At 35.5% G+C, this 23086-nt stretch overlaps 2 protein-coding genes and 1 pseudogene across 3 annotated transcripts; all 3 read right to left on the reverse strand.

Moving 5' to 3' along the window:
- Window positions 1-1695: 1695 nt before the first annotated feature.
- On the reverse strand, window positions 1696-4309 carry LOC142618729 (hexose carrier protein HEX6-like). 2 transcript variants are annotated; one of them, XM_075791733.1, is made up of 3 exons: window positions 3896-4309; window positions 3141-3463; window positions 1696-2827 (listed from the first exon to the last, which is right to left on the reverse strand). In XM_075791733.1, the coding sequence occupies exons 1-3, from the start codon at window positions 4023-4025 to the stop codon at window positions 1751-1753; spliced, it is 1530 nt and encodes a 509-aa protein (XP_075647848.1). In that variant the 5' UTR covers window positions 4026-4309; the 3' UTR covers window positions 1696-1750. The 2 variants fall into 2 exon arrangements, with proteins under 2 accessions (XP_075647848.1, XP_075647850.1); XM_075791735.1 differs by having other exon boundaries at window positions 3141-3543; window positions 3896-4033.
- A 769-nt stretch (window positions 4310-5078) lies between these two features.
- Window positions 5079-5210, reverse strand: LOC142621384 (U4 spliceosomal RNA; annotated as a pseudogene).
- A 3033-nt stretch (window positions 5211-8243) lies between these two features.
- LOC142619002 (hexose carrier protein HEX6-like) lies at window positions 8244-11959 on the reverse strand. Its single transcript, XM_075792074.1, has 4 exons — window positions 11687-11959; window positions 10956-11278; window positions 9450-10629; window positions 8244-8423 (listed from the first exon to the last, which is right to left on the reverse strand). The coding sequence occupies exons 1-3, from the start codon at window positions 11814-11816 to the stop codon at window positions 9613-9615; spliced, it is 1470 nt and encodes a 489-aa protein (XP_075648189.1). The 5' UTR covers window positions 11817-11959; the 3' UTR covers window positions 8244-8423; window positions 9450-9612.
- Between the last annotated feature and the right edge of the window lie 11127 nt (window positions 11960-23086).

Raw genomic sequence — 23086 nt, forward strand, 5'->3', positions numbered from 1 at the left:
TACATTACTCTTTATTAAATTAGTTTAAATTGTATAAAAAAATTTAATAAAACCATCATAAAAATAAGTATTACGCACAATGCGCAGGTTCGCGGCCAGTAATAATAATAATAATAATAATAATAATAATAATAAAAAGAGGATTAAGCCAGCAAGGTGGCTACAAAATTGGATAACTATCAACCATGTATGCCTAAAAGAACAATGGGATATACGGATTGCTTTCTCTGTTGTCTCAGATCTTCATTTCCTCTCCTAGCTAGGAATAGTTTATCTAGTTTTTTGCTGAAAATTTTTTGCTGAAAGTGTGCTAAAGTATACTTGTACCGTGAAAAATGTGAGAAAAAGTAGGAAACGTTAGGTTTTTAAAAGCTATACATAAAAGAGCTAAAAATTAAAAGTTGAAGCTGATTTCAAATAAACTTTAAATTCTTTCGGTTAGCATTATTAAAGGATGAGAAATTAAGAAACTAGATTTCAGTGTGTTATAGAAAAAAGGAAATGAAAATCCCTATCATGTTTTGCCCTTGTGATTTATTAGTCTAATGTCAATTCTAGCAAATTGTTAGATACAAGCTAAAGAAAACTTCTCTATATAAAAATAAATAAAAAAAGGTAGAGAAAACTTTTGGATGAAAAGTGAACTTGGAGTTGCAGCTAAAATATTTCCAAGAATTGGCGATTGCAATTTGCTACTGTACTAATTTGATTGGACTAATACCTCTAACTTATTCACTCAAACTTAAGGTGCAAGCTTAAGGATACCTTGAGTTTGGAAAGAAACTGTAACCGTATAGGAAAGTAATTAAGCTTCACCAGATCAAATGTAGAATGAACTATATGCTTGACTTAAAATGTAACGACAAATGTTAGTGTCAGAGGGTGACAACATTGACCGCCAAAGGAGAGCGGCATTGTTTGTTGAAAGATATTGGCTAAGGGTAGTGTAGTGAGAGTCAGAAGACTTTGATTGTTCAAAGTCAATAGTCAAATTCATTATTGGTTAACGGGGTACTATAGTGACTAGATGATTTGATTATTAACATGGCTTGTTAACATAGGTGTTGTTGACGTGGTAGATTTTGATGGTGTGTTTGTGATGTGGCATATTTTGATGATGTGTTGGTTGATGTGGCATGCCAGAATGGTAGAGATGTGCTATTATGCTAATGTTGTAAGGCTATGTGACAAGTTATGATATGTGGATGACTAAGCTGAAAAGAAGAGGATTCTCAAAACCTTAACTTTGATATCATGTTAAAATTTGGGAGAGAGAGAGAGTTGACATGGCTTGGCCTAATGATCTATGTCCATAGTGAAAAACTATTGAACTATTACATCTTTACAATATAAAAGTTGTGTTACTATCGTTGACTTATCATTTAACAAAGGCAATTAGCAAGTGCTATTTCAAACCCAAACGGTAAGAAACCTTTGGGACTCTTAACAGATGGCCTTAACATGAAGATGTATTGTCCTATATAAATTAGTTAGTCGGATTCCTCGTATCAATTTTTTCACTTCCAAGTCAGAAAACTAGAGAAACTCGTCAAGAATTTCATGTAAAAACTCGTGTTTCTCAATTAGCCAATTTTCATACCAGGGTCAGGATCCTCGCCTTCTCACATCATTATTTAACGACTTCGCAATATTCCTACATAAAAGAAGCTAAAACAGCAAGAGTAGAGAGAGCAAAAATGGAAATTCGCATGGGAACATAGTATGAACCGATACAAAATAAGTAAACATATCATGGCACTTCCATCTTTCCATCTTCATTCACTTCCCCAACTATTCTCTTCCAAAACCAATGCTCCCTCCACACTCTATTCATCTGTTCAATTGGCATATTTTTAGTCTCCGGCAACAAGAAGTACACAAATGCAGACATCACCAGTACCCATCCGCCAAAAAAGAAGAAAATCCCAGATTTGAGATGGCAAAGCATGGTAAGAAAAGTTTGAGCAACCATAAAAGTGAAGAGAAAGCCCACTGCTACAGTAATACTTTGCCCTGCTGATCGAATTTCCAGTGGAAAAATCTCACTTGGAACCAACCATCCTAGCGGCCCCCATGACCATGCAAACCCTGCCACATATGTACAAATAAAAATTATAATCAAACTTGCATACCCTTTGCTAATCCCACCATAATCTCCAAGCTGAGCTGCCATAAGTCCACCAACCATAGTTTGTGAGAGGAACATTTGAATACCCCCAATCATGAACAAAGCTCTTCGGCCAAATTTATCCACTATAAGCATGGATATGAAGGTTGAGAAGGTACCTAAAACCCCAGTGATCATGAAAGAGGACAAAAGTGATGCACTTTCACCTAAACCAATAGTTCGAAAAAGTACTGGAGCATAGAAGGAGATGACGTTTATTCCGGTTACTTGTTGGAAAAATGGAATTGCTATAGCCATAACCAGTTGAGGCCTATACTTTCTCTGTAAGATATTCTTAAACGGGTGTTTAATGGTTTTTGATATGGAACTAGCTATGATGAGATCATCTAATTCTGCTTGGACATCATTGGTGCCTCGGACACGCTGCAGCATTAGCTTGGCCTTTTCGGGATCTTTGCTGTTCTGGATAAGGCTGTTGGGTGTCTCAGGAAGGAATAGAGCACCTAGTGTGAGGATTGAAGCTGGAACAGCAGCCATAGCTAGGGAGATTCGCCAGCCCCAACCGGCTTTAATCTTCTCAGTTCCAAAGTTGATAAGGTTAGCTGATAGAACACCTATGCCAACACAGAGTTGAAAGCCAATGTTAATTGCTCCTCTGTAGTTTGGTGGTGCCATTTCTGAGAGATACAAAGGGACTGACTGCAAAAAAAGGAGTACTAGAATTTAGAACAACATTTTAGCAACAATCCTATTCAAAGATACACCGATAAAGATATGAGGGCAAAACAAAGTCCTGTCCTGCTTTTCTATGCGTCTAAGGTCTAAGCATATAACCTTCACAGTTTCTACCAAACTCAATTTCAACATTCTTTACTTCTGATGAACATTAAGGCAACTTACTATCTGATCCCATTAAAAGAAGGTTCACAACAACAAAATATTCCAAGAGATGAACACAAGAAGTTTTACAAAAGAAAAAAAAATAATAAAGAAGAAAAGAGTGACTTCCTACCTGGTTGGCAAAACCAACACCAATTCCGAGTAAAATGCGACCAAATATGAGCATGTACACATTTAAAGCCGCACCACCAAGGGCTGAACCAGCAAGGAATGCAGCACCTCCTAAAAGAATCGATGGCTTGCGCCCAAAGACTCTAGTGACTGATGAGGCAAAGAAGGAAGCAACAAGGCCAGCTATATAGAGTGAGGATGTGAAGGAGGTCAACAGTTGGCTATCAAATTTGCAGTAGTTGCTAATCTTAGTGTCTTCATTCATCATTGTGTACACCTCTGGGAAGAACTTCTTGAGAAATGGCTCCATAGAGGTCACTCCTCCTTCATAGTTGCTTTCATAAATTAGTGAAATTGTTTGAAACTTCTTTGTGGCATGGTTGATTATATAATGACATTGCTTCCTATTAGCAATATTCATGGAGACATTAGCTAGTCATATTGATGCCAAACTATAACCGAAACTGAACTAGTAGGCAGATGGAAAGCTTAAACATTGATTTTTTTTTTTTAATTGAGTACATGAATGTTTGTAATAACAAAAACCTGATATTTATCTTAGACTACCTTAAAAGGCACTTGAAAATTTAGTGCCACATATTTTATATACCATTGTCAACTTTATACAACTATGATGAGTATGGGTTTTTTGAATTCGTTGCTAACATTGCATATATAAGAGAAGAGAACACTAAGATTTTTATTTTATTTTTAATCTTGATGAAAGATGAATATAAAAGTTTAGCAAGAAAGGACCTGAAATTCCAATATCGTAGCCAAAGATAACTCCTCCCGTGGCTGCAACCATACAAGATATGACAACAAAGAGGGTCATCTTGCCATTATAGTACCCTTTTTCAGTTGTTATGGCTAGCCCAACTGCCATAGCTTCTTCCAAGCCCCAATACAGTAAACACAAACGAGAAAGAGAGAGATGGACTGTGTGTCTGCGTGTTCAAAGTTGTAAACAAAAGAAAAGAGCAGTCTTCCTTGACTAGCATCAACATCAATGTAGAAAATGTGGTAAAGTCAAAAGAAAATGTCATAGTTTCTGGACTTAGCGGAGCATGTGGGCTCATCGATCATGAGAATCACAGGTTTGGAGTCTTGCTGGGTTCTTCTTCACTATCAGCCATATCATGTCACAAAATATAGCACGACTACTTAAGCTACTAGAGGACTACTGAACCGCAATTGCAGAGAAGCCACTTTTCCAAAGGTTTGGAGAAGGATTTGATATTGATGTGTTCCAAAACACTTCAACAAAAACTGAGCATTCTTCTTCTTATTCTTTAAATATTTTAATTAAAAAAAAAAAACAAACGTGAGAAAGGGAATTAGATTTTAATATAACTCCACTAAACAATCATGATAACTTTTAACGGCAAAATCAGTCTTTGTATTTCAATAAACTAAAATCATGAGTTTAATTCATGATTACAGTTTATAAAAACACTATATTATAATTAGTGCCCAATTTTTAAGGGAGAATATTTTGAAACAGATGGAGTAGATTTGTACACCATGCCATCATTTAATTTAAACGGAGCCAGACTCATAGTCATAGGAATACAGCATGAAGACAGAACCTTATCAGTAAGTACACCACAAAAACATTTTCTTTTGATGGGCTGAAACTTTGGGTGGGCTATTGTGTGATGCCTGCATGCAACTATCATGTTCATGTCGGATTGGGATATATGGTCATCAATTGAATTGGATCCAAATCAACATATGGATGAGGGCAGGAAGGGCCCAAAAACAATACAACCCAAAGTCTTAACCAAACCAAACCCATATCCGTAAATTTTTTTTTTTTAAATATTAATAAAAAATAGTTTTTACAATATTTGCAATTTACTTTTTTCCAGTTTTTTTTTTTTTTTGGGGGGTCTAGTAAATTACATTGGAGTATTGGACTAGCTAATTGTAGGGCTTTAACCCCGAGGGAGTCATTCCAGAAATTCTCAAAGGCCTAGGTCCAAGAGGGGTTTGGAAATAGTTTTCAACCGGCAATAGACATGCCTTGGTTAGAACCTCGCTAGCTGTGTAATTGCCCCTGCGCAAAGATTTTTTATTTTATTTTATTTTACTTTATCTAATGTTGGGCTTTCTAATTTCCGTTTAATTTATTATATGTTCACATCTATTTGAGCTTTCGTCCCAATTGGAAAATGTCTTTTACGTACATTTTAAAAAATAATCTCCAAATTATGGTTTAAAGCCAATAGTCTTGTAAACCAATTGATATTTTTGGATGTTTCTAACAAAAACCTTTAAGGTTCAAATTTCCTTAGATCAATTGACATCTCTTTCAATAAAAGAAAACGGTAAAGGCTGGAGAGTAAATGTGGTTTAGAAAACAGTAATCAATATATATATAAAAGCAGAGACTTCATGCGAGAGTGCATGAGGTTCTGCCATGTGGCGCTCTATATGAGTTCTTTGCAATCCTCTTTATTATGAAATGATGTTTTCCAACTTCAAAAATTAAAACAATGCAGCTTTTATGTTTAGCACTTATTGCTTCATCAAAAATCAATTCACTTCTTCCTCTCTCCTAATTCTTCACTTCTTTCCATCCACAAAAAAAAAAAAAAGACTATTCACTTCTTCCGGACAAAAAAAAAAAACTTCACTTCCCCGTTCAAATTTAAATGCACACTATGGATAAGCACCTGGCAAAGTGAGACCAAGCTTTGCACTATATTACACCTTTACAATAATATTATACTTTCCAAGTAATTTCTGTTGAGATCAAACCTATCTTAAATTTTTTAAATTTCATTCATTCTCTTTCTTAACTCTTCAGTTCTTTCTACGTCTCTTAAGTCTTAACTCTTCACTTCTTCTAGCAAAAACACAAACAAAAAACTCTTTCACTTCCCCTTTCAATTAAACGCACACTATTGTACCTATTTCTTTTGAAAATTATATATTAATGGATCAATGATTCCTCTTTGAGTTCATGGACAAAAGCTCCTTTCTTAGTGTCTGTAAATAAATAAATATTGCCAACTCTCTCTTTTTGTTTCTTTCTTTCAATTTTTTTTTTCAAAATTTTATTTGGGATACTAAGTTTGCGGTTTGCAATGTTTAAGGGAAGATAGACTCGGATAGATTGAAGCTTCAACTTTACCATGTTTTGGCCGGGGACTAAAGTCACTAAACACAAGGAGAAAATGCCACCAGCCCCTAATTTATCAAACCCTTCTTCAGTATCTAAGAGGTACAAAATACTAATACTCAATTTGTTCATTCTTTGTTGTTGTTTGGTAATGGGTTTTTGATAATCGAACTAGATGGTGGTTTGTTTCTTTTCATTTGAACTGTTTACTGGTTGAGATTTTTACTAAGCCACACTATTTTTGTAATTTATGATTTGGCTTTTGGTGAGTGATTTAAATATGTTATATGAGGATGTGATTAAGAAAATTAGTTGAATTGGGTAATATTTAGACCCTAAGGCAAAGACAGGTTGAGTAACTAATCTGGTTTGTTGGGCAGGTAGAAAGATCAATGAGGAAGAAGCTTAATCAATAAATCAAGCTCCTCCAAGCCACATGTAGTCGGAGCACAAATACATGTATCTCTATGGATAGGGTCACATTCAAAGCGCCAATGGAGGCAAAACTTTTGTGGGATTCAAAGTGCAAAGAGCCCAAGAGTAATCATATATTTTATTTTGAATCCATAGTATTTGATAAAATGCTTGGCTAAAAATTTATAATTTTTATTTGGTTGTATGATGTAGCAGCCTATATAATTGACATAAGTGAAACAAATTAAATTAGCTACGGGTAAGAAAGAAGTTATTATTTTTAGGTGAATAATTTTCTTTTACCTATTGAGGGGTTAAGTATTATTTGGTAGCAAATTTTTTAAATAATCACCACAATCTACAAATATTCTATGTCCTACTAAATGATAGAAACTCAATTGTTAAAAATAAGAACAAAGAAAGAAACAATAGAACCCCAAAGGTACAAATTAAGAACTAAGTGGGCAGAAAAAAATTATGTGGTGTCTCCATTATTTGAAGGTTAGCCTAGAATCTATATAAACTCAAAATGGTATTAAAAAATTGTTAAATATATTATACTGGTACACCTTTGTTAAAAAATTGTTTATTTTTTTATTTTTATTTTTATAGAAGATAGAATTTCTATTCTAGCCTAATCTAAGTGTATATGCGTGTGAAGGTCCCTCCTGGAGACTTGAACCTCGACCCTTACCTCCCAAACCCCATAAGTACTTATACTTATGGAGTGAGCATCGCACCAAGGGTGTGCGGTGGTTAAAAAATTGTTAAATATGTTGAATCATGTCTACCTCAACCATCATTGAAACTACTTGCTTTATTTATTTATTGGTCAAGTATCATGTACGACTGTCCGCAAGAGCCTTGACAATATCAAAGTGTGTTTGTTGCTTGGCCTAGACATGAATCACTATGCAACCTTAGCACTGCTATAGTTAAAATATTATTGAAGATGCTTCTTAGGGTCAATGCCTTAGTTAGACATTTCGTATGACAAGGGACAGGTTCAAGGAGTTTGATATGCATAATGTATGCTTGCAAGTAATTGGTTTACGATCAACTGAAGATGCTTCATAGGGTCAACGCCTTAGTTAGACATTTCGTATGACAAGGGACAGGTTCAAGGAGTTTGATATGCATAATGTATGCTTGCAATTAATTGGTAGACAACTGATGGTAGACAACAAAATATGCCTACATGCTCTGAAATTTCTACTATAATTGTAGGTGATTTTAGCAATGAAAATATCCACCATTTATGTTATAATATATGTACGAAAATTTCAAAAACCATTTTACATAAAAGCTTATAGCATTATCCGCGCAACGCGCGGGCAACCTTCTAGTTGATTATAAAGATAGTAGGGAACAGTTAGAAAGCAGACCACATGAAAACTACAGTTTACTAGTTAGCTTAAATTAAACTTTTGTTAATAACATAATCATAGCCACGTACAGTTGCTTAACAATCCACTTCCTCTAATTTTCTATGCTTTGTTGCTTATGAACTTATGATACTATCTTGTACAGATAAAGCTTAATGTTAGTGTGGTAAGAAAAACATTATCCCATCAAAAATATTTATTACTTATCATCTAAAGAAGGCAATTAGCAAGTGCTATCTCAAATCCAAATACTTGGGACTCAAAACGGATAAACTGGAGGAACTTTTCAAGAATTTCATGTACATGTTTGTGTTCCTTGATTTGTCAACTATCGGGAATATCCTCACCTTCTCACAACCTAGGTTGCACGGACATGCCATTTTTGGCGAAGTGTCCGTGTCCGACACGTGTCGGACACCGGAACCGGTACGATTCGCCGGACTCCGGTGTTCGAGCAATGTCGGTTTTTTTTTTTTTCGCTTCTCCGACACGTCCGACACGCCAGCAGTGAAAAAAAAAGAAAAGGAAAATCACAGATTTTGATGGATGGGCTTACCAATACCATTGATTTCATGATATACCCTAAAACAAAAGTCTGAGAAGTGAGAACTCATTAGCCCGAAACCCACATCTCAACTCTCAAGCTCTCACTTCTTCTCCCTCTGACCTCTGCCCGCTGTGCCGCTGCCCTCTGTCCCTCGCCGGAGCTAGATCGGGCCGATCAGCGAGCTCCATAGACAACTCAGGTCCGATCGTCCCTGTCCCTTCCGATCTCTCTCTCTCTCGGCGTGGACAACTGAGGTTCGACTTAAGCTTCTCTCTGTTTTTTTTTTTTTTTTTCCAGATATTTGTTTGGGTGAATGGGACGGGTTGGTTATAATGCTTATAACTTATAAGGTTTTTTTTTTTTAATCCCACTCCCACGGTCACACAATGACCGTGGGAGCGGGATATAAATTATATAATGTTGTTACATTATGTGCCTTATAATATAATGTTGTTAGTTGTTACTGCTATAATTTTATTTATTTATTAAAGTTAAATTACTTAAATATTGTAGGTGATTTACTAAAATGAATACTGAGAGTGAAAAATCAACTGAGTCTATTTAAACTTTTGGTTTGTACTCTGAACATTTTATGTATATTGTTGTATTACTTTGGGTGTTAATTTGCTTATCTGGAGTTCTTACATAATTTAAATTTTAGACACAATTTTTTATGTCTAAAAATATTAAAAAATATGCCTAAATATAAAATTTAATTAATTATTTAATTACCGTGTCGTGTCCTTGTTTTTCAAAAATTACCGTATCGCTGTGTCCGTGTCCGTTTCGTATCCGTGTCCGTGTCCTTGTCTGTGTCCGTGCATCATAGCTCACAACTTTGCAATTAGCCAACATAACAGAAGCTAAAATTGCAAGAAATGAGAGACCGAAAAATGGAAATTCTCACGGGAACATAGTACTTATGATATAAAACAAGTACACATCATGGTGCCTCCTTGTTTCTATCTTCATTCACTTCCCCAACAATTCTCTTCCAAAATCAATGCTCCCTCCACACTATACTCATCTGTTCAATGGGCATATTCTTAGTCTCCGGCAACAACAAGTACACAAATGCAGTCATCACCATCACCCATCCCCCAAAAAAGAAGAAAATACCAGACTTGAAATGGCAAAGCATGGTAAGAAAAGTTTGAGCACTGATAAAAATGAAGAGAAAGCTCACTGCTACTGTAATACTTTGCCCTGCTGATCGAATTTCCAATGGAAAAATCTCACTTGGAACCAACCATGCTAGTGGCCCCCATGACCATGCAAACCCGGACACATATATGCAAATAAAAATTATAATCAAAGTTGCATATTCTTTGCTAATCCCACCATGATCTCCAAGCTGAGCAGCCATAAGTCCACCAATTATAATTTGTGAGAGGAACATCTGAACACCCCCAATCATAAACAAAGCTCTTCGGCCAAGTTTATCAACTATAAGCATGGATGTGATGGTTGAGACAGTAGCAACAGCCCTAATCACGATTGCAGAAAAAAGTGATGCACTTTCAGCTAAACCCATTGTTCGAAAAAGTACTGGTGCATAGAAGGAGATGACATTTATTCCGGTTACTTGTTGGAAAAATGGAATTGCTATTGCCATAACAAGTTGAGGCCTATACTTTCTCTGTAAGATATTCTTAAATGGGTGTTTAATGGTTTTTGATATGGAACTAGCTTTGATGAGATCATCTAATTCTGCTTGTACATCGTTGGTGCCTCGGACACGTTGCAGCATTAGCTTGGCCTTTTCGTGGTCTTTGCTGTTCTGGATTAGGCTGTTGGGTGTCTCTGGAAGGAATACAGCACCTACTGTAAGGATTGAAGCTGGGGCTGCAGCCATGGCTAGGGAGATTCGCCAGCCCCAACCGCCTTTAATCTTCTCAGTCCCAAAGTTTATAAGGTTTGCTAATAGTATACCTAAGCCAACACACAGGTCAAAGCCAATGTTAATTGCTCCTCTGTAGTTTGGAGGTGCCATTTCTGAGAGATACAAGGGTACTGACTGCACATACAAAGTCTGTTTTAGAACAAAATTTCGACAATTATCACATTCAAAGATATATATGCCAATAATTATACAAGAATGATTATGGGGAAAAAAAACGAGAATAAAATATTTTGTCATGTCCTGCTTTTGTGTGTGTCTATACGTATAACCTTCACAATTTCTGCTAAACTCAGTAGCCACATTTAACTTCTTTTGTCTAATTAACATTAATGTAACTTACTAATGTATCACTGATGCTATTTAAAGAAGGTTAAAAAATTCTTCCAGATATGAACTCAAGACTTCCAAAAAGGGGAAAAAAGAGAGAGTAATTTTACTACCTGGTTGGCAAAACCAAGACCAAATCCAAGCAAAATGCGACCAAATATAATCATGTACACATTGAAAGCTGCACCACCAAGGGCTGAACCAGCAAGGAATGCGACGCCTCCTACAAGAATTGATGTCTTGCGCCCGAAGGCTTTAGTGACTGATGAGGCAAAGAAGGAAGCAACAAGGCCAGCAATATAGAGTGAGGATGTGAAGGTGGTCAGCAGTTGGCTATCAAATTTGCAGTAGTTGCTAATCTTGGTGTGTTCATTCAACTTAGTATACACCTCTGGGAAGAACTTTTTGAGAAATGGCTCCATAGAGGTCACTCCTCCTTCACAGTTGATTTCATATGTTAGTGAAACTATTTTAAACTTCTTTTGTAACTTGGTTTATTAGATAATGATACTACTTACTAATAGTAATGTTCATGGTGATATTACCCAGTCATATTGATGCCAAATTATAACAATAGCTGAACTAGTGAGCAGCTGGAAAGCTTAAAACATTGGTTTTTTTAATTCTTCTTTTGACCTTAACTGAGTACAATGTTTGTAAAAACAAAAACCTGAAATGTGTCTTTGACAACTATAAAAGGCAGTTGAAAATCCAATACTAGTATAGATTAGTATGTGTTTCTCAATTGGTGGCTAACATTGCATATATGAGAAAAATAACGTTAAGATTTTTATTTTTATTTTTTAAAATCCTGATGAATATAAAGGTTCAAAAAAGAAGGGACCTGAAATTCCAAGATCATAACCAAAGATAATTCCTCCTGTGGCAGCAATCATACAAGATAGGACAACAAAGGGGGTCATCTTGGCATTATATTGCCCTTCTTCACTTGTCATGGCTAACCCAACTGCCATAGCTTCTTCCAAGCTCCAACACACAGTACACACAAAAATGAGAGAGAGAGAGTGAGTGTGTGTGTTCAAAATTGTAGGTTCAGAATAAAAAGAGCACTCTTCTTTTACTGGTTAGCACCAATGTTATGTATGTGGAAAAAGTCGAACAAAAAATATTTGTTTTAGCACTTATAGTGGAACATGTGTGTTCTATCAACTAGTGCAGAGTCTTGTAAGCTTCATTGTCGGCCACATGGTTGAAGTGGTGATAATGATCACCAAAAAAGAAAAAAAGTACTCGGCTTTTTGAAACGCTTTTTCTTTTTCTTTTTTTGTTAATCAGGTGCAAATAGTAAACAACAAACAGAAAATTACAAACTGGCCAGAGAGTCCAAAGTATTGGCAACACGCCTATAATAATGCAGCCCATTCATATCAGCATCAAGCAAAACATTTAAATCATTAGAGGGAGATGTATCAAACACAACAAAATTTTCCATCATGGAGCAGCCCCTCTTAGCCAAAAAGTCAGCGCATCTATTCGCCTCTCTAAATACAAGCCCCACCCGAACCTGCCTGAACCTGGCCATGAGAGACCTGCAATGTCACAGCAGAGTAGCATAACTTCTATTAGGACAGTTTGCACTATTGAGAATCTCCACAATCACCTTGGCATCAAGCTCCACTTCTAACTGATGTATTCCCAACTGAATAGCCAAAATCAGACCATCACGCAAAGCCCACCACTCAGCCATGACACTAGTTGTGTGACCAATTGATCTTGAGAATCCCTTAAACCAACCTCCATGACAGTCCCTAATAACTCCTCCACCCCCGGCCTTACCTGGGTTTCGACAAGCCGCTCCATCCGTGTTAAGTTTATGCCAGCCACCTAGCGGTTTAGACCATCTAACAGGGATAGCAACTCGGGAAGAGACTTGGCGACTTTTACTCTCACAGAAAAAATATTCCCTTGCTTGAGCAGTACAGACTTTGTCACCTGGAATTTAGAATGGTGTTTTCAAACAACACTTTTTGTTTCTATTCTTCCACGAGCACCAAACGCATTTTCATTAAGGTGACGATTGCCTCCACTCGAATAGAGTATATAATAACAAGAGAAAAATTTGTCTCGGAAACAAAAGTTGAATAAAGTTTGGTTCCAACTTCCAAATATGTTTGGAATTATTTTTTACCACTCATTACATAATAATTTATAAAACTATTTATATGTAGTATTTAAATAAATTATATGAGCTATTAACAAAGTCATGTGACTAAAACTATATACGTGTGATTTTTTAAATTGTCATATAATGAGTTGAAAAAAGATAATTTCAAACATGTTTGAAGCTAATATTTTTCTTTTTATATCCATACTACACTATATATTCACAATTAATGCATGTATGTGCACATTTTAAAAGGCAAAAAAAAAGGGGGGGGGGGGGAGAGAGAGATCGGTCTAAAACACGAAAGTAGGTGCTTAAAAAGTGGATGTAAGAATATAATTGCCTCTTGCTAAATAGATTTTGATGGGTACGATAAAATACAAACTCCAGCATCGTCCATGGAGCTCGTCCAGGACAAGGCCAAGAAAGCAAATGATGTAAGAACCTCGTCCATAAGAAGCCCGTCTTTTCAGGAGGATGCTTGGACAAGGTTCGCCTGGTCAAGTGTTACCAAACTTCACCATCTCGTCCGAGGATGCCGTCAACCTAGTCTTGGGTAAGGTCGTCCCTAAAGGAACGACCTTCTTGGGAAGCGAGATACGCTCGACAGGAGGACCTTTGGACGAACCTCTGGCACTTAGGTAAAATTCCTAAATATGTACTGCGACTCCTTATTACACTCATAACTTCCAGTGACCATTGTATGATAAAAACGTAACTCCTAAGTAGTTATGGAAGTTATCTTTGAACCCTCACACCTCCTCAAATCTAGGGGAGGTTATGAACTTGATAACTGTCTTTAGGACATTATATAAATGCCCATTCAGACCAAACAAAGGTACGTTTTTACATTTTCCCAAAAAGTTGGAACTCCAAAATTATAGAGAGAAAACTAATTTTGCCATCGGATGGTTCTTGGCTGGCAACCCCAGTCACCTTTGATTGTTCTTTCTTTTTCAGACCATCAAGATAGCAAGTAGTCCTTTCAGGTCCGAAGTGTTCAGCCTACTGATTTTCTTCGCATCATCAGTTTCTTATCAATTCCATGACATGTACCTAGATAGACTCGTTTGTTTCTTTTTCTCTTATTTTGGAAGGACGTATTATCTATATCTATATATTTTTACAGGTAGAAATGCAACATTTATTGTTGCTATGTTTTTATTGAATCACATCAGCGCCATATCATCTATCTATTTCCAACCATTTCTCTCCACTATTTTTAATCATAGTATTTCTTCTACCTTTTTATCTCTCTACTATTCTCGAACTTTTATTTATTTATTTAGAATACTAAATATTTTTAACACACAAACATGGAGCAAGGGAATAAGGTCTTAAAGAAACTTACAGCGGTGTATATCCAAAATGGCCTAACTACTCTCAAACTTAATCATTCATCATCTATTCCTTCTTTTTTCTTTAATTTTGGCTCTTCTTCTCCCCATTCTATTACTATAAATATGTTATTCTCTCTCACATTCTATACATATTTTCCCACATGAAAAAGTTTCTCTCTCTCTCTCTCTCTCTCATGTTTTATTTTTGTGTGAATTTTATATTTTTTCTATCTCTACTTTAGATTTATGAATTATGAGTCCTTCAGAATTTTACTTCGAGTATTTAGTTTTTTGTTTTTAAGTTATTATGTTTTATTTTTATATGATTGTTAGATGTTATCCTATTGCATATTGTTGATACCCATTTTCGCAATACATTTTCTACAAGTCCAATTCAACCAAGCCCGACCTCTTTGTGGGCTCATTTTATGTATTACATTATATTTTATTCTTTTAAGCATGGCCCAAGCCCATGTGACTTATGGAGGAAATTGAGGAAATGTGGTTTAAAGGGAATTGATTGGTTTCTTTCAGACCTTTTGCATGAGCCCAAACCAAGCGTACTACTAAGTGGGCAAGGGACACTAGTAGCACCTCAAGCTCATGGAGGAGGCCTTGTACCCAAAATTTTCACCTCAAAAGAGCTTTTATGCTCTGATTGATTGTGGCCCAAAGTTTCCACCCTAACCTAATTTTGCTACCATATTTTCTTTTCCACCCAAAAAACACAATTGACCCTAAACTAATTAGCTAGCCTTTTTTAGTCAAATGCAGCTGTCAAAAGCCTACAATGACAAGGAAATAGTAGATAATGGAGTCAGCTACTTTATTTCCAAAATCATGCTAAAAGCATGCCAAACTCTTCCCTAAACAAAAGCAACCCAAGCCAAAACACCAAGTTAGTATCATGGGGTATAAAAGCCTCTTCCACTACTCAAACCAGTCATTAGCAACATCCCAAATTCTATATAAAACTCTCTCTTCAGTTCAAAACAATGCCAATCACGTTTTCTCCATAGAGTTGAAACTTAAGAGTAAAAGCTCATTGAGCTAGGAAACATTGTCACAATTCTGAACCTTAGGAGTGGAAATATGGGTACAGGGGAACCTTCCCCCTCTTTCTCACAACCTCTCTTAATTTATTCTTCTTGCTAACTATGGGTCGAACTTTTAGATCTGTTATGTTTTTATACTTTTTCTGCACTTTTGTTAAGCTCATTCAGCCAGCTAACATTCTAGCAATTTCGAAGCATAGGGGTGGAAATATGGGTACAGGGGAACCTTCCCTTTCTTCCTCACAACCTCTCTCAATTTCCTCTTTTCGCTGACTGAGGGTCGAACTTTCAGACCTGTTATGTTTTTATACTTTTTTTGCACTTTTATTATTAGCATTTTGATTCTTTCTTGTCAAAGCACCATTAGCCTTTTGTTCATTATACTTTTTTAATTTTGGGCTTGATTCTTCACAATAAACACTTCTAAATAACCTAAGGGGAGATTTGGGCCGTTCTCACATTTTCGACCCTTGTCACCAAAATGTCTCCGACATTTTGGTGACTTCACTAGGGAGTTAAGCAGATGAAACAAGAGAAATGGTGCCTCCAAGGATGTGGAACCAGCAAAGAGATGGTGTTTCTCACACCAACTTGTCATTCCAAGAGAAATTGTATGATGCTTTGCCACGCAAGAAGAGCATTGTGGAGTTAAGCTGAAAAAAAGATTCATCCTTAGCTCATTAAGCTGGTGGAGATGCTCCAAAATGTGGAGCAAAATCATTCCAACCTCCGGAATCCATCCAAGAAGTGAAGGATTTTAAGAATGGAGGGAGAATCAACTTTCTTATTAAAGGGAAAAATTTTCTTCCACACACTTATATTATTTTTTAGCTATTATTCTTATGGATGAATTATCCTACATCTCTTGCTTTATATAATATTTGTGAACATTTTTGTTATAGCTTGAAAATGCAAAAAGAATGAGTTGCAAGTCTGACCGCAAAGGGAAGGAAGGCAACAACCAATGATCAACGAAGCAAAGTTTTAAACATTAATTTCAACCCAAGAACCCCCAACGACAATGCTAAAAGCTCATTGTTAACATCGCCTAAGCATATGTCTCCTTTATTGTTGAGTTTGTATTGTTGCCAAGGTTAGTGCTAAAGAATATGAGGGCTGTCGGTGATTAACTCGTTTTGGGACGAGTATAGTTAATGCTATGTGTGTCCCTTCGCAGCTGAATATTTTTTGGCATCATTGCTAAATGAAGTCTTCACCAAATAGCTAAAGGCCAGAGCTAAATGGTCCACCGCAAGTCGTTAGATATTCCATACACCAAGCCTTGAGGTAGCGACATACCATACACCAAGTCTTGAAGTAGCGACGTTCATATGCCAAGTCTTGAACTCATACGAGTGATATACTATCGTCAAAGCATGCTTAAGCTAAGACTCTCAAGCATTCTCTTCTCTAATTCATCTTTTTTATATATCGCTTAAACCATTTCAATCCTTCAAATTTTTAATCAAAATATTTTCTATAAGTCGTTTGTGCTAAAGCTTAGCCATGACTATCGTTTACTAATACAAATCATAATTACTCTAGAGGATAAAATGGAAACCTCCTCAGACCATCCGACAAAGAGGGAAAGCAGGACTCGATTCCCTCTCACTGAAGTCGTGACATGCTCATGCACTCTAAGCCATGACAAGCTCACGCATCCAAAGTCATGGTTGATCCGTGCACGCCAAGCCATGACATGTTCACATATCTCAAGTCGCGACAAGCGCGTGCATTCCAAGCCACGCCAATGCGCTAATCATACCTAATTAAATTCGATATTATACTTGAAGAGGGAAGCGCCAAACATTGCCATCGTCAAGAAAATTGTTCTCGTCATTCAACTCTTGCATTTGAAATCCGCAACTAAGTCCACTAATAGGAAGAGTTTGCACATGCCTTTGAAGAATGCTTTGCTAGAACTCGCTCTAAATATTAATGTCAAACAACTCAAAAAATCATACGTTATTTGCTTGAAACCCATTCCGTAGACTTTGGAGTGGAATCTTAATACAATGTGGAAGCTTGGAATAAGCAACATAGAAGCTAACAAGAAAAATTGTTGAGCTAGAAATGCAACAACCCTATATCGGCATCTTTAATGCCAAGCCTATCATCTTCTCAAAGTTAGAAGCCAAGCAAGCAAAGTATGGAGCTCCTGTTTGCAATACCAAGTATCTTCGACAAAGAGGCTAACCAAAGCTCAGAAGAGAAACTATTGTTTTGGGAATGAAACAACCATACACCAATGTCTCTGATACTTAGCCTATCATTTATATCTATATATCACTAAAAGTTGAAGCGTGACATTTATTGCTGCTGAGTTGCGCCACCTTATCGCCATGTCATTTGCCACATAATTATTTATTCCTTTTTTTTACAAAAAAATATAAATAGATTATTGACTTTACATATTCATCTTTGTTGGTTTAAAAATCTATATATATTTCTTTTTTATTTCCGATTTTCCTATGATTTTTTTTTTTTACATTCACTTATTTTTTAAAATATTTACACTTTCTTCAACTTTTCTTCTTCCCTTACCTTTTCATTTCTCCACTACCCTCTACTTTAATATTTCTATTCATCTTCCCTTTATCTTCTTTTATTTGTCTCTTCATATCCCTTTTCTCTTACTATAAATTTGTCACTGTTTTCCATTCTTTGCATAGTTTTCTCTCACAAAAAATCTCTCTCTCTCTCTCTCTCTCTCTCTCTCTCTCTCTCTCTCTCTCTCTCTCTCTAAATGTTTTGGTGAATTTTTATTTTTTATTGCATCTCCGCTTTAGGTTGATAAATTTTTGTGTTTTTAAGAACTTTAATTTAGGTTGATACGATTTAGTTTTGTGTTTTAAGTTATTATTATTATTTTAATTTTTTTTTTCTCTTTGATTGTAAAATTTTATCTGATTACATTATAAAAAATTAAAGATAGTAGATAAAAATAAAATAGTATTCCATTACATACCATAATTTGGATAAATTTAGTATTTATTGTTATATCTTTTAATTTTTCTTATTCTTTTCTTCTCTTCTATTTTACTCAATATTGAAATTCAACCACATCCTCCTTATCATTAAATTATTTATATTTTCTCTCTCTATTTTTTAAAAAAAATAAAAAATGTAATTTTTTATTGTGCTCATCAAATTGTACTCAATTTTTTTTAACATTTACACTTTCTCCAACCTTTCTCCTTATCTTTACTTTTTATCTCCCCAAACATTCTACCTTGATATCACTTTTCTTCTTTCCTTTTATCTTCCTTTATTTTGTTTATTTTTATTATCATTCTCTTAGTATAAATTTTTCATTCACTCTTCCATTCTTTATATAATTTTCTCTCACAAAAAACTGGTTATTTCCCACTCTTTCTCCCTCAATTTTTTGATGGATTTTTATTTTTATTTTTCTTGCATCTCTCTTTTAGCTTGATAAAGTTTTTTATTCTTTAGAACTCTATTTTGGTTGATGGGATTTAGTTTTGTGTTTTAAGTTTTTATTTATTTTTATTCTTTTATGACTTTGATTGTTAAATATTATCATATTACATTATAAATAATTAAAAATAGTATATAAGAATGCACTATTATTATATTACATAGAATTATTTGGATAAGTTAGTGTTTATTGTTATGTATTTTATTTTTATTTTTTTTTCTCATATCATTTTATTAACATTTAAATTCAGCCACATCCCCCAAAACAAAAAAAAACAAAAACAAAAAAAAACCCTTTGACATACCACTAACATAACTACATCTATAACTATTTAAGCCATCATTGATATCTATTTCTTATTAATAACCATAAAATTTACAATTAGCAAGGGAACATACAAAGTAATAATAAATAAATGAAGGAAGAAAAAAAGAAATGAAATCAAACGTAAATTACTAATTGTTATTTGGAAAATAAAATGGTGGTAAAGAGGAGTAAGAAATAAAATAGAGATGACTATACAAAGGACATTAAAAACTTTATAGTGCAATAAAATCAACAATTAAATATAATAATACAAAATTTAAACTTAAAACTAATTAAACTCTAACTAGGGAAATTATATATATATATATATATATATATATATATATAATCATAATCTTCATACACCATGACTTAAAAAAGATTATTGAATAGTTCTACCTCTCATTTAATGTCTATTTTATACAAATCATCAACCAATAAATATAAGATAATGGTAAAAAATGTTATAGATAAGATTATGAAAAATATGATGAAACTATTTATATTAAAAAAAAAACTCTTTATAAAGTCTAGGGATTAAAATAGTATTTTATCTAAAAAATTATCATGTGCAACGAGCAGATCTGCGACTAGTTGTCTTAAAATTAGAAACTAGGTTAGCAAATTATGGAGTTGTTGTGTGCGGCACAACAAATCTTCAACAAAAGGGAATCATATTCTGCCCTCTATATAGCATATGGAGGACCCTCATTTTCAGAAGTTATCTTTGAGTAATATAGAGAATACTAAGGGAGAAAGAAATCCCACCAACAACTCTTGGTAATAGGATACCATTGGTTTGACACAACCAAATTCGCTAAAAGTCGCCGTATCTTCAAGTGCACTCCAACCATATATGCACACACCTTAAAAACATTCGAAACATAATCGTTTCATAGCCTTTTATACTTGGGGGCTTAATCTCATCGGACTTATCTATTCACCCTTGAATGGGTACATTCAAGTCTTTACCGCCACTAAGTAATTCACTAAGCAAGCGGAAGCAATTCCACTCAAGAAAAGTGACGGGAATAGTTGTAGCCAAACTCATCAAGAAGCATATCATTTTCCGCTTTGACATCTCGTTCATAAGCGACAATAATACATCTCGCTTATACCAATTTTTGGAGGCAAGCCCTGTAAAACATAGGAAGCCGACGAACTATCATATTATCCAAGCATGGTAAGACCCCTAAATGCGAAGGTGAAATGCATTCAATAAGGCAGGGAAAGCCAATGCTTTCTCCTAATAAAAAAAACCTTACAAAGCGGCTAGAAAGCTAACAAATTACTTTAATGGCAAAGTCATTACATGCGAGGGTGAAAATACCCTCAATAAGGTAGGGAAAGCCAATCACCTACTTTCTTAATGGTAAACCCTATCAAATGGTTAGGAAAATCCAATAGGAAGTTTCATTATGGCGATACCCCTACTTGCGAGGGCATAACTAGCCCTCAACAAGGTAGGAAAGTCAATATGTACTCAAAGGTAAGTCCTACCAAATGATTAGGAAGCCGGTGAGATGTCATATTATTCATACATGGTAAGACCTCTACTTGTGATGGTGCAACACTTTCAACAAGGTAGGGAAAGCCAATGTCTTCTTAAAGGTAGGCTTTACGAAGCAGTATTGAAGCCAACACAACATCTTATTATTCAAGCATGGTGGCCCATTACATGGTGGACATAATCATCCCTAAAAAATTATGGGAAAATCGACACAACAAATCACTATCTCATTGCCACATGGTAATTTGTTATGCGCGAGGATAAAACCCTTTCTCAAGAAATTAGCAAGCTTATGCATAGTATGTGAGAACGCAATCGCCCTATGAAATTGTGACAAACAAATGCACCATGAGTTGCAATGCGTGAAAACATAGCCCATGTGGCGGGGCTTCTTGAAACTAAGGAAATAGCAATCTAATACATGTCGAGAATAAGTGGACTACTAAGCAGCGAGCCAAGCTTCAATATATATGAGCTGTTGTTTGTGAAACAAATCTACCCTTCAATAGAGCGCTTAAAAATGGTGCATAGACAGTGAGACATGCACTTAGCCAAAACCTGTTCACAAAGGCATGACAACTAAGCAACATGTCTACTAACTTGTCATTGCAAAGGCAAAACCATATTCACAAGTTATCCAATCAAGCACAAGCATTCTTCAAGAGACTAAGTGCACATAATCTATCAAAATTTTGCTATTCAATCACAAGGTACACATGAACTTTCCAAGCAAGATTTCCTTAGCATACTCAAATGCTCATGTACAAGGGCTGTTTTCGCAGCAAAAACATGCTTATAGCCTATTGAAGAAAAGTACAAACTCATTCTCAAGGTACAAAATACAAACTATTCACATCCTTGAGGTAAAAACCATTCTTTTCGTTCCAAAATTCAAAATTACATGTTGAAACATCATATGTGTTTCTTTGTACAAAACACAAATTGTATCTACTAACCATGACAGCACAAGTTCAAAGTTTCCATAAATACAAGTAAAAGGAAGCTGCTCTATACATAAGTGGGCTATCCACAAAGGCGAAATACAAGAGAAAGTGTCTCCAAGGCAGTAACTTCTATTACACATTACAACCAGTCCAAACTTCCAAAGCCAGAAGCTTAATACAAAACAATCGACCTATCTTCAATCAAGTATTTGACGACACTCTTTCATTCAAACAATCGCTCCTCGGTCAAAGGAACAAACTAAGTACTATGCATTTTCATTACTACAACCACTCTCTAGGCGTTAAAAAGGGAAGCTTCATGTTTGTTGTTATTTTACTCACCAAGCTCAACCAAAGAAGCCTTGCAATCCTCTTGAGGCAAGCTAGGAGTGATGAGACTAGACAAAAGAGACTCAATTTCAACTTAGGCATTCAATTTTACACCAACTTATGATGTTGTCTCTTAACATCGGAATTTAAAGCAACCTGGCCCTGCGCATGGACAGCAAAGCGGCAAGTTCATCAAATGTCCAACGCCAGCAAGAGACAGACTAAAAAGGGTTCAAAGTTACTAACAGTGATCATGGTACCATCTATTGCAGCTCTATGTTGCTGTCCGCAGCAGCTTCAATATCAAAAAATGATGCATTAGTAATGAGATTGGCCTCGTGAATGAAAGTCCCAAAGACAGCACCACAATTTCCTAAACCAAAGTCATCCTACAAGAAACCATAGTATGATGCGCTCAATATACTATTATATGAAAACAAGAAAAGAAAACGAAGAAGATATGTGACTTCCCAAATAAATTGCAAGTTTCTGTTCAACAATGGCATAGTTTGTCATAGTACATTTATTCTATGTAGAATAAAGAAGCATCACACTCAACAACTCCTATTGGCATGACAAGAAAGAATGGCAACAAGCTTTGGCTTGCCACAACAAATCTTGACTTGCCCAAAAAAAAAAAAAATTATGGCTTCATTCTCAAACAAATGGAGCTGGGACATCACCACAAGCAAAAGCATCTCGGCATAATGACATTTCATTGAATATTTTTTATAGCCACACGACAAAGAGGAATCTCCTACTTGCATACAAGTTGCGCCATTCATCATTTTAGTATACACAATGGCTATTTTACAAGAAGTCCTTTCATGCTATCATCGTTAATCTTGTCCTATCAAGGCCCAAGACGCGAGGGCTATTATGGATGGGCAATATAATGATCAAATAATTGACGCTCTATGGAATCATCAATCATGACTTCACCAACACTCTCCTCATTGTTACAACAAGCATAAAGCAACAACAACTTGTGACTCTGCATTTTTATTCGCATTCGCCACGATAACACAATACTTAGGGCTACCAGTACCAGCACATACAACAACTATTTCACACCTCTATACTACATTGCCAAGTGATATCTTCACTCATTTCCATCTCAAATGAGTTGTCCCAAGGAGGCTAGCAATATCGCTCATGGCTACAACTTCATCGAAACTAATCTTGGCAAACA

The sequence above is a fragment of the Castanea sativa genome, chromosome 12, assembly GCF_040712315.1.
Source record: "Castanea sativa cultivar Marrone di Chiusa Pesio chromosome 12, ASM4071231v1".
In the NCBI taxonomy this organism is placed as follows: domain Eukaryota; kingdom Viridiplantae; phylum Streptophyta; class Magnoliopsida; order Fagales; family Fagaceae; genus Castanea; species Castanea sativa.

Coding starts and splice junctions, on each gene's coding strand:
- LOC142619002 (XM_075792074.1), bottom strand. CDS start 11,816: ATGGCAGTTGGGTTAGCCATGACAAGTGAAGAAGGGCAATATAATGCC. Junction 11,279..11,686: donor TTATGATCTTGGAATTTCAG/GTCCCTTCTTTT, acceptor TCAACTGTGAAG/GAGGAGTGACCTCTATGGAG. Junction 10,630..10,955: donor GTCTTGGTTTTGCCAACCAG/GTAGTAAAATTA, acceptor TTGTATGTGCAG/TCAGTACCCTTGTATCTCTC.
- LOC142618729 (XM_075791733.1), bottom strand. CDS start 4,025: ATGGCAGTTGGGCTAGCCATAACAACTGAAAAAGGGTACTATAATGGC. Junction 3,464..3,895: donor CTACGATATTGGAATTTCAG/GTCCTTTCTTGC, acceptor GCAACTATGAAG/GAGGAGTGACCTCTATGGAG. Junction 2,828..3,140: donor GTGTTGGTTTTGCCAACCAG/GTAGGAAGTCAC, acceptor CTTTTTTTGCAG/TCAGTCCCTTTGTATCTCTC.